Source organism: Lissotriton vulgaris, chromosome 7, assembly GCF_964263255.1.
Source record: "Lissotriton vulgaris chromosome 7, aLisVul1.2, whole genome shotgun sequence".
Classification (NCBI taxonomy): domain Eukaryota; kingdom Metazoa; phylum Chordata; class Amphibia; order Caudata; family Salamandridae; genus Lissotriton; species Lissotriton vulgaris.
The window spans coordinates 955,928,936-955,946,763 of NC_141695.1; the positions used below are offsets into that span (position 1 = coordinate 955,928,936).

Genomic DNA, 17,828 nt, shown 5'->3' on the forward strand with positions numbered 1-17,828 from the left:
CGCTGTAGTGGTTGTGTTGTTGTCTACCATTTTCATGTGGTTATGGAATGGTGCAGTAATCCCAACCACCATGATGTTTGTGGGATGGTGCAGTAATACCACCCACCCTGGTGTTTGTGGGATGGTGCTGTAATACCAGCGACTGTGGAATTCGTAGGATTCTGCAGTAATATCACCTGGTTTTTATGTTACGTTTAGGACAATACAGGGTTGAAGGTGATGTGTTATTAAAAAATTGATTCCACCCTTACTACAGGTTTGAGTGAAGGGCAGGGTAGATATCAAATGACTGGTGTTCGGAGTGTCAAATTTTGAAGTATATTTTTCTATCCTTCCTACGGGGTATGCGTGAAGGGCAGAGACTAAGACAAATTTTGAAGTGAAAGTGAAGCCATGCTTATTGTGATTACTCTTACCACGATTACAATGGGTTTGGGAAAGGGCAGTGTAGATGTCACATGGTTGGTGTGGAGTGGTGTTCCACACTTACCACCCTTACTACGGGTTTAGGTGAAGGGCAGTGTAGATGCTATATGGTTGGTGTGGAGTGGTGTTCCCCACTTACTAGTTTATTTTTGAAGTTGTTTAGACAGTGCCCTACGTACTACTTTTATGTTAACCTGGCCAGCTGGCATGTTTTGTGGTATCTGAGTTTGGATTGTGTAATTGTGGTGTGGTAGAGTGTGTGTTTTGTTGGTGAGAAAGGGAGATGATGTATGTGAGTGTATTCTTATTACCAATTTCCTGTTTTTTCTTTGCATGTATTATTTCATGACGTATTATGTCATGACATGTTGTGCAAATTGCATCCATTATTTTCTACCTGCCTTTGTATGCACATTTCCAATTATTGTTTTACGACATGTTGTGCGTGAAATGTTTCCACATTTTATTTTTATGCATTCACATTAGTTCCTAGCTATATTGTTTATATGCATACACTTTTTCTAACATCATTATTTCAAGAGTTCCTCTGTTATTTTGTGTAAACAAAGAGATGTGTTACACCTGCTGCTCAGCCAGTGTGACTGTGGTGGTGGAATGTTGGTGTGTGAGGTGGCTGTGGAATTTTGATAAGTGAGAGAGCCAGTTGGAGGATGGGCTGAGCAGCTCATGGTGGGGCTCTAGCTGATAACATCCATTTTAAATAAACCAACCTAAAATGGACCAGGCATCATTTATTTAGAACACAGATGAAATAGTTTTGCCCTTTCCATTCAATTTTAACCCCCTTGAGAAATCTGTGCAAAACTTGCCAAAGCAACATAGGATTAACCATGCTTAATGTTTATCAAATGTTTCAAACGAGGCAATAGCTAATAAAAAATTAGCAGGTTTGATACCCCCTTTTAAAAGTTCCCTACTAGGCAAAGTTTAAAAATTTGAAAATACACAGAGCAATCTAAATATGCCATGCATCTTCCAAATCTTCTGCAAATTCGTCAAACAATTCTGGAGGTCTGTGCAAATCAAAAATACGTGCCAACTGTCAATGTAGTTCTAAAATTTAACCTTTCCTTGCACAACCAAAGAAACTCTTTAAACATTCATTTCTCAAAAATTACGGAAAGGATTTCAACCAAACCAACTAATCTGCAATCCTTAAGTAAAGTTAGAACTTTGTGGCTCGTTTGATGTAATTCCATTCAGTCGATTTTTCTGTACCGAAGAGCAAAAAACCCAATGGAAATTAAAATGAGTATTCATCCTTTTTGGATCCACATTTTTTCTTGGCCCATGCTTGCAGATCCGCACAAAATGATCTACTTTAGCTGTGACAAAGTTTTTTAGAAAATAAAAAATGCCTTTCCCATTGAAACACAGACAGCACTATAACATCTCTGGTGCTATAACTGATAGGGTAGTACTAGATGCAAGTGCTGCATAAATTATGTAAAAAAGGTAATAGAGAACTCTGGGTAGCTCGCAAGTTTTAGGTGGAGAGTAGCTCCTTTATATGGAGCACTGTATAATTCAACTGATCTCAATGTTGGCTTTTCTAGCAGAGTCTTTAAGCTTGTTCCATCAACACCAAGCAGAAAACTGATGAAAACATTTCTTCGAGGCACCATATCATAGCTTTGAACTGCGTAAACGTTTATTCAGTGTTTATTTTGTTTTAAAATTGTATTTTTTATGTTATTTCGAGGCCTAACTTTAAAATCTCTTTAACCTCAGATTTTTCAGTAAAAGTCTGAGTTTTTTTCCAACAAGAAAATATTACCATACCTGACCACAAAGTTATTTTAACCTTTGTATTTGTCATTAAACTGCTAAGATATCTCCTGTGTAGTGAAATGTTATTACCCAAACCTAATGATAACGTGACTTTAACCTTTGCGTTTTTTCATATTCACCAAACTAAGACACTGAGCATTCCTTTTGACTGTGTGCAGTAGAGGGCTGGGCGCAGGGCCTTGCCTGTATCCAGGCTGTTGGAAATTAGGTTACAGGGTGGGAGGTAAATCCTACTCAAGCAGCATCCACAATCTCTGTCTGGGTGAAACACAGCAAAACCAACCTGTGCTTATCCCTATGGTAGCTTCGCATAAAGCAGTCAAGCTTAATTTAGAGGCAAGATGTAAAGTATTTATGCAGCACTTCAAAGAGTAATAAAATGAACACACAACACAAGGAAAAACCCCACACCAATATAGAAAAATAGAGTAAAGTTTAATAAATTATTTGAGACCAAACCAACAAATATCCAAATAGTATAGGTGGAGATATGCAATTTCAAAGTTTTTTTTGAGTGAAAATAGTACCTAGAAACTCAAAGCGGCAACTGTTGTTAACTGTTCACTCTGGACTGGGATCAAGTCTCAAAATCAATGTCGAGTGCAATGGAGCATTGACCTGATACAGGGACTAAGTTAGGCCCCCTGAGCAGGGGTATCTTAAACCCTGGTTTCTGAGATTTGCGGGGTCCTGCGTCGAGGATGTGTTGCACAGTGGCAGTTCTGATGAACTGCAAGGCTGCGATTCAGAGCACTTTTTAATCCTTGAGGAATGCATTGATGAGGGTCTTGCAAGTTCTGCATCAAAGATACATTGCACACAAGTAGTTCTGAAGACAGGGCTGCAAGAAAAGTCCTGTGTTGTAGATGAGGGGCTTGATATATGAAAGGCCTGCATTAAGGATGCATTGCACAGTGGCGTGACTGAAGAGTCTGGAAGCTGCAATGCGAGGTGCTACGTTGGGGATGCATTGTGCAGTGGCAGTTCCGAAGCAGAGATGAGAGGAGATGCGTCGCTGTTAGGCCTGGCCCTTTTGCATGGTTATCCCCAAATGTTTTTCCTTCTTCCATTTTTTTTTTCTTATCCCTTTTTTGTTGTTGTAGGCCTCTAGGCTCTTTACCACTGCTAATCAGTGCTAAAGTGCACATGCTCTCTCTTTTAAACATGGTATGGTTGGTTTGCACCTATTTGGTATTTTTCAGTTACCTGTAAGTCTCTTGTGAAATGGTATCCCATGTACACAGGGCCTGTAAATTAAATACTACTAGTGGGCCTGCGGCCCAGATTGCGCCATCCACAGAAGTCTTTCAAACCTGTCTCAGGGCTGCCACTGAAGTGCCTGCATGCACAGTTTACTGCCACATTGACTTTCAAACTACTTCCCAAACCTTAAACTCCCCTTTTACTATATATACGTATAAGTACAGGGGCTCTTACCTCATGTTTTAAGAGCACTTTTGGAACTGGGATTGAACCTCTGTCAGAAGGATTGCTGCACGGCACAAAGCACTCATCTGGACTGCTCTTCTGATTTGCCCTGCTGCCTGCTACTTGCTGTGTGGACTAAAGGACACCCTGGATTGCTTTTCTACTTGTTTTCCTACTGCCAGCTGCTCCCTGACTCTGATTTGCCCGGAGTCACATTCATTTGGAGAGCTTGCTTGTTGTGCTGACCTGCTGCCGGTTGGGCAGAAGGAAGGACCTCCACTCTGCAAGCCCACCTTATGTGCTAACCTGTTACCTGTCTACTTGCCTTGTGCAACCCCAGTGTTCTACAGCAGCTGGGAGGCTTGCCTCTGCCTGTTCTAGTAATCCTAAAATTACCCCAGTGTATGGAATGATGGTTTCTTCACAGCTTGTATTCAGGGAACTTCTACAAGGGTTCTACATTCTGCAGGCGATGTCTCGATTAGTGTGTGGTTAGCGCTAGGTGTTGAGCTTGGAACCAGGGGGAGTTGAGTATCCCGCTGTCTCTGCAGGATAAGTGCCCCTTGTGCCATAAAACCTCCAGCACACGTGTAAAGCTTCATCATGTCTCTAAACAAGATGTGGGTCACTCCGACCCTGCTGCTGCTGGCTACGAACGCATGGCAGGCTCGTGCTCCGTGCACCAACTTCTCCAGCCCGCCCTTGTTTTGAGTCAAGTGTGCTCTTGAATCTGCACTCCAGATTGAACAGTGTCTGCATGAGTGTCCGTCTGAAGGGCCGGCCTGTGCTTGCTGACTCAGCAAAGACACTGTAGCCCTGCACCTCTCCTTGCCGCAGGGAACGTCACAACCCTGTCGGGAGGAACCTCAGTGGTGCCAAAAACGTGCTGGGTTTGGCAGCAGAACCGCGTGATCGCAGGCAGCCCTTTGGTCATTTTTGCATGCAGGGGGCCCAGCGAGGCCTCCCCACTTAAAACTGCAAAGTGTGCTTCACCCCCACCGTGTACCGGGCAACACGTACCCTGGGGCACTTGAGTAATGTGGCAGGATGGGTTTAAACTTGAGTAGGCCCCCATTTCATGCCTGGAGGAAATCTCTCCAGCTACCATATTACACGTGAATGGCACGAGGATCCCTCTGAGTCCTCACTTGTCCTTTGATTACTATATTGCTGGTAATGGATGCACCAATATTTCTGTGCCCACATTTTCATGCCTCCTACTGCATAATATGTAGTGTGTGCTTAAGGCAGCACACACAGAAGTTGCAAAGCTGATTTTTTTTAAATGATTATTTATGTGCAGGACGGGGACCTTCCTGTTCCTAAACACTCATTGGCCTTTTGCTGTTTTTATGTGTGCTGCACAACGCACCACACATGAAAACAGCAAAAACGAGGAGGAATGACACATTTCTCCTCATTGCGCCAGGGAAATACCAGGTTTTCCCTGGTCTTGATTCTGGCGCTGCCTTCTATTTATGCCTCCCTTGTAGGCAGAATCAGAATCAATGGGTGTTGCATTGGAAATCCCGCAGCAACACCCATTGCCCTCCCGTTTCCTGCTAAGTGTAGTGTGACAGGGTGCCTTATTTACAAGGCAGCTTTAAGCCACTTAAGTGGCTTAACGCTGCCTTGTAAATAAGGCGAGGCCCCTATCGCCATCACAACATCACTGCAAAGTATTGTTGTGATGGTGATAGGGGCTTGTAAATATGCCCCTCTGTGCCTTTTTGTGGTGACAAAGAGCATGTGGATTACATCCTCCATGAATTTCAAACTACAAACTCCAAAGTCAGGGTACACGTCCTCACTGCAGAACCACCTTTACCAGTTCCATGGTGTTGTTATATTTGTGCAGTGGCATGAATCCTGCACTCTTTAACACCCAACTGTAGAGCTGGGAGATCAGTGTCTGTGGCATTTTTCCATCACAAAGTCATTTCTGACATACTCATTCCTCATTGATGCAATAGCCTGCCATGTCACCTCATTTCATCTCAATCCACATCACATCCATGGGCTTCTTGCTTAGGGATAGAAGATGTCAGCTCCTTAACATGAAATATATCAAATCATTTTTTGGAACCAGAACTGCAAGATCTTCTTGAATATCAAGTTAGAATATAATAGGTGCAAATGAAATTCATTATTGTTACTGTGAGCTTCTGGGGTGCTCTTTTTACAATCCTGTGCTTGCCATGGCTATTAGAAACAGTTTGACTAGGCCAAACATTCTGCTAGAATTATACCTTGAACACGAGGAATATCGTTTTCATATACTGTGATTTAGAACCAGCATCTGAATGGGTTGCCGTCTGACTCTACTGACCCCTGGCACATTTAACAATCCTTTGTCCTGCAGATGAGCAGGATATGAAGTGTTTGAGTTCCGGAGTTTGAACGGTCATCTTCCTGAAAGACAGCAACAGTATTTGTCAGTATATATCAGTGAATGGGGGGAATGTGAAGTCCTAAGCCTGAAGGGTATTTACTTTCCATCTAAAACGTTCAACCATGTAAATTGTAAGATTTCGTTTAAAGTGTAATGGGTTTGTTCTTGTACCTTTTCTGTTCATGCCTCAGATGCTTACCCCAAAAGTGAAATCATATACACTTGGCAGAGAGGATTACTTAAGTCGGTTGATGTGTCTAAAGAGTCCTCGAGTCTCCTCCAGTATGACCTGGTGGGCCAGAAGGTGTCCAGTGTGACCATCATGTCCAACACAGGTAAGCACATCTTCGTAGTTTGGGTAGCCATTTGAAATTCAAAAGGGCTAACAAAGATGACATATATTAAATATTCAATGTATTGTTTATAAACATCATACCTACTTCATCTGATGGAAAATGCAGTCCGCATCTGTCCCAGCAGGAAAGAAATTCATAGGTAGCTACATAAGAAAGAGTGTCTTAAAATATTACTAGAAGGCATACATCAGACCCTAGTTAGCTTGCAGGGGACCTGATTGTTCTATGGACTTGAAACTAAAATTGTTATGTGCCTGTTTATTTAAATATTAATGGCATTTTAGTATGGAATATCACTTTTGAAAAATTATTTCCTGTCTTAAATTTTGAAAAACACTTCAAGGATTTCATCTATCCTAGATTTTTCCACATGGCCTTCACCACCATCGCACACGAACTACGCCGAACTATCAACTGCTCCCTCTTGACTGCCACTTTCCCTGACGACTGAAAATGCAATGAAGTCACCCCTCTCCTAAAGAGTCCCTATGCAGACCCAACCTTTCATCACCAAAGTCATTAAGGAAAGCCATCAAAACCCAGCTAGCACACTTGATAGGAACCACCAACATCCTAGAAACCTCTCAAACTGGATTCTGCAGCAACCAAAGCACCAAGACTGCCCTTTTGGCCACCACCGTTGTTATATGTGCCCTCCTCAACCAAGTCTACATGTCAGCCCTGGTCATCCTGGACCTTTCAGCAGTCTTTGACACCATCTCCCACCATACACTAGACTCCAGGGCCCATGAAGCCGGCATCTAAGGAACGGCCTTAGACCGGATTTGATCCTTACTCTCAGGAAGAACACAAAGAATAAGACTCCCGCACAACAGAGATCAGATGCAGAGTACCCCAAGGATCCTTGATTAGCCCTACGCTCTTCAATGTCTACATGGCTCTTCTTGCAACCATCGTCATAAAACACGGACTCAGCATAGTCTCATATGCCGACGGCACCCTGCTCTTCCTCTCTCACCAAGGAACCTGATATCATCAGGCACAATTTCCAAGAAGGGATTAAAGGTGTTGCAACCTGGATGAGCAGCAGCTGCTTGAAGTTCAACGCAGAGAAAACAGAAGTCCTCATCCTCAGTTGCACCCCCTCCGCATGGGACAACACCTGGTGGCCCCCCAACCTCTGAAACCCACCCCCCACCAATGGACCACAAACGCAACCTGGGCAACATACTCAACTCTTCACTCACCATGAACCGCCAGATCAACGCTGTGTCCTCCACTTGCTTCAACAACCTCTGCATACTTTGCAAGACCTTCAAATGGATTCCCCATGATGCCAGGATGACCGTCACCCACGCACTCATCACCAGCAGACTGGACTCCAGAAACACCCTCTACACCAGAATCAACAAAAAACTTGTCCACAAACTCCAGACCTTCCGGATCGCCGCAGCCAGACTTATCCTTGAAATCCCACGAAATGACCACATCACCCAACACCTCAGCAACTTCCACTGGCTCTCTATCAAAAAACGAATTACCTTCAAACTGTTCACACATGCCAACAAATCGCTCCATAACACCGGACCCCAATACCACAATGAACGAACCTTCTTCCACGTCGGTAAGAGAAACCTTCGCTCTGCCGACCTTGCCCTAGCCACAGTCACCCGTATACACTGGGTCAGAGCAGGTGGCAGATCCTTCTCCTACCTCGTGGCCAAGACCTGAGAAAAACTCTCCCACTGCTCCTAATGAAGCCAGACACTGAACTAATTCAGAAAGGACTCAAGGCCTGGCTCTTCGAATGACCAACGGAGCTGCTCGCACCTTCTCCCCCCTGCACCTTGAGACCCTCACGGGTGAGTAGTGCGCTCTAAAAACCCTGATTGATTGACTGATTGGTTGATTGATTGACATGGCCATAATTATTGCAACAATTTAGACAAAATCGTTGCAGGAAACCAAGCTTGCTTATTTCTCTTAAGAAAAACAATAATATTTCACTTTTGAGATTTGTTAAAATGTTGTTATGATTTTCAGGGCTTCTTGATGTTTAGTGTAATAGCTGTTAACATTTGCTTTTAATCATCTTTATGGTTCTAAGTTCTCCCTAGCCTGTTTGACTACGTATTGAGTTTCCTCTTATTTCACTTTGGCTTGGAAATGTATGCAGTTCTCTTCATGTGAGTTGGATATACCTTGATTGACTACAGTTCTCATAAACAGATCAGTTGTTTGATGTATGTCCATTTTTGGTTCACACTTTGAGAAAGCGTTAGCTCTCTTGCCCAGTGATGGCTCCTTTGCTATGGCGGAGGCATCACCCACGCCACCCTCAAAAGTTGAAAAATAAAATGATAACAAAACCAGCTTATTGTCGTTTTATTTTTCAACTTGTACTTGCAGCGTCCTGGGGATTGGCCAATTATGGGGTAGTCAGGAGAGGAACGGTGGGCAGCACTGCTTTCAGTGCGCATGTGCATTTGGCCATCCAAATCTGAGGCCAGCCAAACCCACATGCGCAGTGAGCTGTCTCCAACCTTGCTGCGCTGCTGGCATAGAGACAGCAAAGCACAGGCTCCCATTCCCCCAGGGAGCAAAAATCCCCAGCCCTCTGGTAAATCCTGATGCTGTTTTCGAACTTGAAATCAGAGTCAGGATTGGCAGCAGGGGAGGCAGGGAGCCTCTGCTGTAGCGAGGAGAAGACACGGAGAAGAGCTTCGGTGGAAGGCGAAGGGTAAGTTCTTTTTCTTTTTAAATATTTGCTATCTGTTTCCCCTCACTTCCCCCAGCCCCCACCCTGCCACTACACCCGCACTGCAGCCACTACTGATCTTGCCAATCTCGTAAATTAATTTCACGAGGAACACTATATACATAACAAGGCTTCGAGACAGTTTGCTTCACCCTTGCTCTTTTGGAGCCTTACTCATACTTTGGTTCAGCCCACGGGTCAGAATCCATATAGTTAGAGTCTTGATCAGCACCCTTTAGATATTAGTTTGTGAGCAATTTTAGGCACAATTTGTATCAGCCCACAGAACAACTAGTTGGAAGTTGGCTTGTCGGGCAGTGTGAGTAGCATCGTTTTACCTACTTATTCTGACAGGCAAAAGAGTTTACATCAGTCTGCCAATGTATGTAATCGCAGCTCCTGCTCTATCCCACCCTCCATGTGAATGCTTCGCTGTGGCCTGCTCATATTAGCCCATTCGATTATTTTAAAGCAGTTTAGCTGAACTGGATCCCTTTCCAGATTTGCATTGTTGGATGCGTGCTTCAAATAATATTGATAATGTCTTAACTTGTTGACCTTCTGAATAAAGACAAACACTGTTGGTAACAAGAATTTGCAATGCAATAGGTCTTGCATTTGGGAGAGTTTAAGCTATTGGCATTGTAAATGACAATGCCTTTTATTTATATGTTTTGATAATTATCAAAACATATAAATGAGAGGCATTGTCATATACAATGCCAATAGCTCAAACTCTTGTAAATGCGAGACCTACTCAAAGAAGCGGCCGCCATTGTCCCGGGCTGCTTCTAAAGTGAAAGCGTGCATGGCGCGCTGAGTGTTGTAGGAAAGCATGGCGTGCCTGCAGTAGGAGAAACTATTTAAAGAAAGTAATGCTTACATACTAAAAAAGATGTACCGTGTAACAACTGAAGTAAAAGATGAATGAATGGAGCAGAACTAGCACAAAAGTCGTTAACAGTCAACGCCCCCTTTATACTTGAAGAAGTTGTAAGCACCTCAAAGCCCACCAGTGTTTTAGAGTGATACAAGTAAAGCATTAAGACACAAACATGGGTGAAAAACTGGAGATGTGTAATTACTTCAGTTGAAAGTTTTTAAAAAAAAAGCCACAGGCCTGACTTTGTCAATAAAACATGAAATAGACACGGAAGACAGTGTGAACCATGAAGCTCTATGTATATGTACCCATAATTCCTCCACAAAGCTCATACAATTGCACCATGGCCCACGGAATTGTCACAGCCACTGTGAGTAAGAAAGTGTCCCTTCAGCTAGGAGTTTTCCCCATAAACCATGAAATTGCCCGCACTTACACATATAATGAGGGGGAAAACTATAGGAGGAGTTAAGTGGAACAAAATAGAGCAAAAGCTACACTAAGGCCAGGAAGAGGTCATAAATGTGATCAAAAGAGGCAACATAAAACGAAAGAATTACCAGACAGACCATAAGCAACACACCCAGAACACATGACTCTTCCTTTCCTCCGACTCAAGAAATGAATGCACACATTAACACCAACAACTCGGTGAAAAAAGGCACTAATATCGAACATCCACATAGAGATTAAGGATGAACCTGTTTACCCCAAGCATACCTTGAAACAGCACACAGCACCAAACGCCCAAACACACACACATTGTGGACATATACATCCCCTAATGCACCATACACGAATGAAGGATGCGAACAAACCATGACATGCACTCACAGAAATCCCCAAATGCGAAAACACACATTCATGCAGCCACTGTTAAAAGCACAAAGACACTAATCAAACACAAATTTTCAAATGCCCACACACGTGCCACTCAACACATACAAACGCCATCAAATGCACAAATGCACATTATGTTACACAAACACACACACACATACATCAAGTCCACTCACACTCGTTTGTTAATTTGTCATTGGGACGAAGCAAAGACGCACCCACAGAGCTGACACACTCATAAAACACTTACATTTTCACAGTACGTGCACTTTAGCAAGGACACACAAAACATCATCAGAAATAATATGTCCCAATGAAGACCTTGAAAACCGGAAGCTGACAACTTTGCCAGCAGTCGGTATTGTGCACCGTGGGTGCAGCATCTGCAGATACAAAATAATAAGCAGTATACATTGATCATTTAACAACGTGTGGGACTGAGTGCAAAAATACAACTGAAGCAGTATCATGCATTCCCCATGCACTAACTAGACATGTCTTCTGCTACCCTTCGGAGCCCCCTCAATCGCCGCCCTGCCCATGCTCCTCTGCTGTCCTGTTTCGATCGCCTGCTGAGGAAATAAAATAAAGGTGTGGCTCACCAAACTCTTTTTTGCAAATTTTATACTTTTAGTAAGCAGCACAGCATGTTACCTGTGCTGCGCTGCTTGTTAAAAGAATAACATATTGAAAAAGTAGAGTTTGGCGAGCCGTGCCTTTCTTTGGAGTGAGGTGAGAGCTTGCAGAGAGCCCAAAAGGAGTTTGGTGAGCGGAGCCGTGTAAAAGAAATACGCGGCTCGTTAAACTCTTTTTTTCAATATGTTATGCTTTTAGTAATCAGTGTTAGCATGCTGTATGTGCCACGCTGCTTATTAAATGCATACAAAATTATAAAAATAGAGTTTGGCGAGGCACGCCTTTAGTTGTAGTGAGGTGAGGTGGGGCTTGCAGAAAGCCCATCGGAGTTTGGTGAATGGTGCTGAGTTAAAGAAATACGCAGGTCATCAAACTCTATCTTTTCAATGTATTATACTTTTAGTAAGCAGCGCAGCATGCTGCCTGTGGTGCGCTGCTTATTAAAAGCATATAATATTATAAACATAGAGTACAGCATGCCGAAACCCCTAAATTTAAATAACACCATTACTGCTGCAATGTTTAACGAGCAGTCACTTCGCGAATAAGAAAAAAAAGTGCTCACCCACCAGATAAAGCCCACCGTCAAATGCCGCAAGTAAACAATCCAGTCCGGAAGGGCCGTCCTTGAAGGAGACAGGGCGGTAACAAAGAATCATCACCAGCCAGCGTTTAGCATAAACGATGAGGCCAGCCAATGAAAATGATGGGCGGGGATTCGACTCCACTTCTAAAATCTCTTTGATTACAATAACCTCGCAGAGCGAGCAGCGCATGCGCGCTGCAACGAATGTCTGTGACACCTAAAAAGGACTTTAAGCTTGCCACACTAGGCACTGTCAGATACACTTACACTGGGGCAGCTTTTAAAGCATGATCCCTTATTCGATTGTTGCAGTGAAGGACAGAAAGATTCAAATAAGAAAAAGATAATGCTTTTGTCTAAAGTTTTTTTTGTGTACAAGACTGTAAAGATTAAGTGATTTTATGTGTACACTGCACAAGCCAAACTTGCTGAAGAGGATCTCATACAGAATCCTATGAAGTACAAAAAAGATAGTCAATTGTCCCACCAGACCCGATTTAACTTAGATGATTATTAGGAATCCAATAGCTAAAGGAGCCTGTGAGCCAGATCATATCCTGCTTGCTATGAAGATCAGTTACATTTGTATTATATGCACAGAAATATGAGAGGCCATTGTATAGCATTTGAGTACACATTAGTCTTGCGGTTCAACAAAACTACTCATTCTGATGAGGTTATTTTTTGATGAAGTAATCCAGCAAACATGAAGCACAGATGGTGACAGCCTGCATTTGCTGGCTTGATCTATATTTGAAGGACAAACCCTTTTCCCACAATTGCCATAGTCATCTAAATAAAGCAAACCCCTTACAAGTGGCTATGATCTGTGCTCATTGACTGGTAATGCAGCTCTGTTCAGCCGAAGAGCCAGGTCTTGAGGGTCTTCCTGAAGGTGTCCAGCGAGGGGGCGCGTCTGCTGTCTACTGGTCGCTCGATCCTTGTCTTGGCTGCGATGTGAGAGAACGATCTCCCGTTGGGTACGTGGAAGTTTATTCTGTTGTTGAGGTATTTGGGTCCGTAGTTGTGCAGGCACTTGTAGGCGTGAGTGAGAATCTTGAAGGTGACTCTCTTCTCCATGGGGAGCCAGTGGAGTCGCCTCAGATGTTGCCTGATGTGTTTGTGCTGGGGGATGCTGAGGACGAGTCTAGCCGTGGTGTTCTGTATTGTTTGCATTTTGCTGAGCAGGGGTTTGTTGATACCGGTGTAGAGCGCGTTGGCATAGTCGAGTTTGCTGGTGATGGGTGCATGGGTGACTGTTTTCCTCAATTCGGGGGGCATCCATTTGAAGGTCATTCGGAGGATACGGAGGGTGTTGAAGCAGCTCTAGGTGACAGCGTTGACCTGTTGGTTCATAGTGAGTGATGAGTAGAGCATGATGCCGAGTTTCTTGGTGTGGTCTGATGGGGTAGGTGGGCTAGCAAGGACTGTGGGCCACCAGGAGTTGTCCCATGCTGAAGGGGTTCTTCCTAGGATGAGGACTTCTGTTTTTTTGTTGTTGAATTTTAGGCAGCTGTTGGTCATCCAGACTACCAATTCTTGCATTCCTCTTTGGAAGCTGAGTTTTGCGGTGGTGGGTCTTTGGTGAGGGAGAGGATGAGCTGGGTGTTGTTGGCGTAGGATAGGATGTGGAGGCCTTTTTGTCGGACGATGTCTGTAAGTGGGCCATGAAGATTTGCTGATTTATTTGTCATGTGGACAAAGGGATATAACAATTCCATTTCTGTTAGTTGTTCCACTTTCTCTCACTATGCTGTATGTCTTATCACAGAAATTCAGAATTTTCACCTTGAGAGGTTAATATTTTCCATACTTTGGGCATAGAGACACATGACTTGGCCTTCAGCAATATTAGCATTTTCACTGCTTGTTCCTGGATGCTACCCAGGAGCTGGATAACTAAATCACCATCACTGTAATATGGAGCTTTACATTGACTTATGCTGACCCGGTATATTATAAAGGATATAACAGTTAGGGAGCGAGATTAGTAAGGCTAGCAATTGGGATATTTACCAGATTTCCAAATGAAACTCCCTTGTAACTGGGGGGACATTTCAAAGAACCTAATGGTTTACCTGCCATTAGATGGTTTTATATGTTATGTTAAAACCAGGGATTTGACCTCAGAGTGCAAATAAAGTATAATTATTTTGACATAATTTACATATTTGTCAAATGATTCCAACCTATTATAAATGTAATAATAAATATTCCTGATTATAGGATGAGGATATTATTACATATTTCCTCCACAGTGGGGAAAAAAGTGATTAATGAAATGTTTTTAATAGTTAGGCCTTGGGCAAAACGTAAATTTAATTAGAAATTTTGCATTAGGCTGGTAAAGCAAAATAAAAAAAATTACAGCACTTCAAATAATTACATGGCATTCATGGTTAAAGTTTACTGCAAACATGCTGTACATGATGAAAACTTACTGCTAGTGAACAGGAAGAATAGAATGTGAGAAGCTCTGTTTGCTGTGATTTTGTTCTACTGCCCTGTGTTGAGCCCAAATGAATTCTGGCCTCAAAAATTGACAAAAGGACACATTTCACTCCAAAAGGTAGCACCAAAAAACAGATTATCATCTAATTAAATTTTACATAATTCTAGGTAATTTTGCTGAAAATTTGCATAAATGAGCAAAAGCAAATTATGCTGATTTTGCACAACCCTCTTAATAATGCCTATTCATGGAGGGCAAACTATTTAATAGTAAAAAGGCTAGGACCAATTTCTCCAAATGATCACCCCAATTATTTCTATGGACAAGGAGGTCCCTTTATTTGAAGAACTATGCTTCTATGTAGAAACACCTTCCCCATTTTTATCACTAAATCGTGAAAATCAAAACAACACATTATTCTTTCTTTGATTGTGGTATTCATAGATTCGCCCCTGAGATAGTCCACATAAGATTTTTAAACTACCACAAGATCAGACTGAAGGAGCCAACATTCAGCCATTGTAGACAGAAAACACAGGGGCCTATTACGATATTTCGCAGACTGTCTCAAAACGGGACAAACCGACCTCCAGTCGGTGTTTCCGACCGCCTCCTCATGATGCAACCAAACACTGTTCAGTCGCATACTCCAATTCGTCTATGGGAGCTTCTGTTGTGGCATGGGAGTCTGTGTTCATCCCTGCACCATGTGGTAGGCACCTTAGGGTGCCTGCCACAGGGTGCAAGGATGAACAAGGAGGCACCCTGAAGTGCCCCCACGGCCCCTAAACAGAGGCCGCAGGGGCCCCCATACTCGCTCTCCGACAGGCTTTCCATGTCGGAAAGCCCAAAATGGAAAGCCTGCCAGAGACCAACTTTTTTTATCTAAAGGGTGGAAAGGCCACCCTTTGGGATTATGGGCCAGCCTCTGACTCAAGGAGCCAGTTGGAAGCCAGCTAGAATGACCAGCCAGTTTAATGTCTGACTGCCAACATTGTAATGTGGCAGTCGAAAATTAAACTGAGATGCGGCCCGGAAAAAACTCTGACCAATGGTCAGAGCCTTTCCGAGCTGCATCATAATTGGTCCCACAATATTTGCCTGCAGAGGAAGAACAGTAACTTTTGGGACTACTAGTATCTTAGAAAGGGTAATGCTAAAAAAAGCGAAAAGGGAATTAGTGTAAAAACATCTATTAATGATGTATAATATTCACGCAGCTCAAAACAACTCAACAAAGGGAGAGAGGAAGAACAGAGAAAGAGAATGTATTCCGGAGACAAACGTTACAGGTGACTGCATATTCTAGCCTGTTTCCTTGGCATGCACACTTGCTGTAATTTCCCATGAGCTAAAATCTACTCTTCCTTGTCATTGATGAATTAATCAATCAGTATTTGTAGAGCATGGCTAACCACCCAGAGGGTATCCAGTTGCTGGGCTTAGTAAAAAATCCAGGTCTTGAGTCTCTTTCTAAAGTTTGTCAGTGAGGGTGATGTTCAGAGATGGAGAAGGAGGGTGTTCCAAGACTTGGCGGCAGGGCGGGAGAAGGAGCGGCCTCTGCGGTGGCTACGGAGGGGGCTCAGTGCCGCTTACTTTGATGGTGTCTCCAAGGGCATCCTTTTTTTACGTCTTTGAGGTATTGGTGGTATTAGTTGAGGTCTGTCTTGAAGATGGCTTGGTCTGTGTCGTCTCTGCTGGTGCACCATCTTCTCTCAATCAATCACTCATTAATGGTTTTGTAGAGTGCTCTACTCATTCGTGATGGTCTCAAGGCACTGGAGAAGGGGGGTGCGAGCAGCTCCATTGGAGTCATTCGAAGAGCCAAGTCTTGAGATCCTTTCTGAATTGGTGCAGGGTCTGGCTTTGACAGAGGTGAAGGGGCAGTTTGGTCCTTATCTTGTCTGTGAGGTAGGAGAAGGATCTTCCACCTGCTCTAGTCCTGTAGAAATGAAGGACAGTGGCTAAGGCGAGGTCAGCTGAGTGGTGGTTACTCTTGATGGCGTGGAAAGAGATTTGTTGTTGAGGTATTGGGGTCTCATGTTGTGGAGGGCTTTGTAGGCATGTGTGAGGAGTTTGAAGGTTATCCTTTCAACAGCGAGCTAGTGGAGGACTCAGAGCTATTGGGTGATGTGGTCATATCATGGGAAGTGGAGGATAAGTCTAGCTGCGGTGTTCTTCATGGTCTGGAGTTTGCGGAGTAGTTTTTTGTTGATTCCCGCTTAGAGAGCATTGCTGTAGTCCAATCTGCTGGCAATGAGTGCTTGAGTGACAGTTTTCCTGGAGTAGGGGATCCACCTAAATGTCTTGAGAAGTATGCGGAGGGAATTAAAGCAAGCAGAGGATACGGTGTTGTTCTGGCGATTCATGATGAGTGAAGAGTCAAGTATGATGCTGAGATTGAATGTGTGGGCAATTGGGGTGGGTGGGTTCCTGAGGGCAGGGGGGCCACCAGGTGTTGTCTCATGCGGGCAGGTGGAGCTGAGGATGACAACTTCTGTTTTTTCCATGTTGTGCTTCGGGCAGCTGTTGCTCATCCAGGTCGTGACAGCTTTCAACCCTTCTTGGAAATTACGCCTGGTGATGTTGGGTTCCTTGGTGAGGGAGAAGATGAGCTCCATGTCATCGCTATAGGAGACGATGTTGAGTCTGTGGTTTTCTGAAAATGGTTACGAGGGGGCCATGTAGACATTGAAGAGTGTGGGACTGAGAGAGGATTCTTTGGGCACTCCGCAGCTGATCTCTGTCAGTTCTGAGATGAAGGGTGGGAGTCTTATTCTCCTTGTTCTGCCTGGGAGCTAAGAACTCTCCAGTTTCTTGTAGCAGAGTTTCATTGTGCTGAGTTCCAGTGTGTTCCTGCTGGCACGTTTGGTGGATCTGTGGGTTTTGACTGGTTTGATGAGTGCAACTCGGTCGGAGGCATTGGTTATCCAGATGTTGAAGTTCACAACAACCTATTTCACGTTGATTTTGTGTCAGGCCGGATGATTTTAAGGGTGTCCGTCCATTGGGTGTGTGTCACTTTACTCTGGCTGCAGAAGGAGGAGTGGGTAGGGTTGGGGTGGTGCAAGATGATCCTGTGATGGTGAAGTCGACAATGGAGTCCGTCCAGGTGAGTGTCTGGGTATGGCTGTGTGTGACTCTGTTGCTGGGCCTGAACATAAAGTACAGTGTGTGTCCTCTGTGTGGGGGTCTGTAACCAACGGGGTGAAGCCAATGTTGTCAATTGATCCAAAAGGTTGGCAGAGTTAGTGTCTGTGGGGTCGTCCAGGTGGAATTATAGTTTCTGAGGAAGATG

At 43.8% G+C, this 17,828-nt stretch overlaps 1 protein-coding gene across 1 annotated transcript in view; it reads left to right on the forward strand.

Moving 5' to 3' along the window:
- Nucleotides 1–17,828, forward strand: part of GABRA6 (gamma-aminobutyric acid type A receptor subunit alpha6) — a 267,861-nt gene that overhangs the window by 107,065 nt on the left and 142,968 nt on the right. Inside the window, exon 6 of the mRNA XM_086928835.1 lies at nt 6,250–6,393. Coding sequence (XP_086784961.1) covers nt 6,250–6,393 — 144 coding nt within the window. The remainder of the gene's footprint in view (nt 1–6,249; nt 6,394–17,828) is intronic.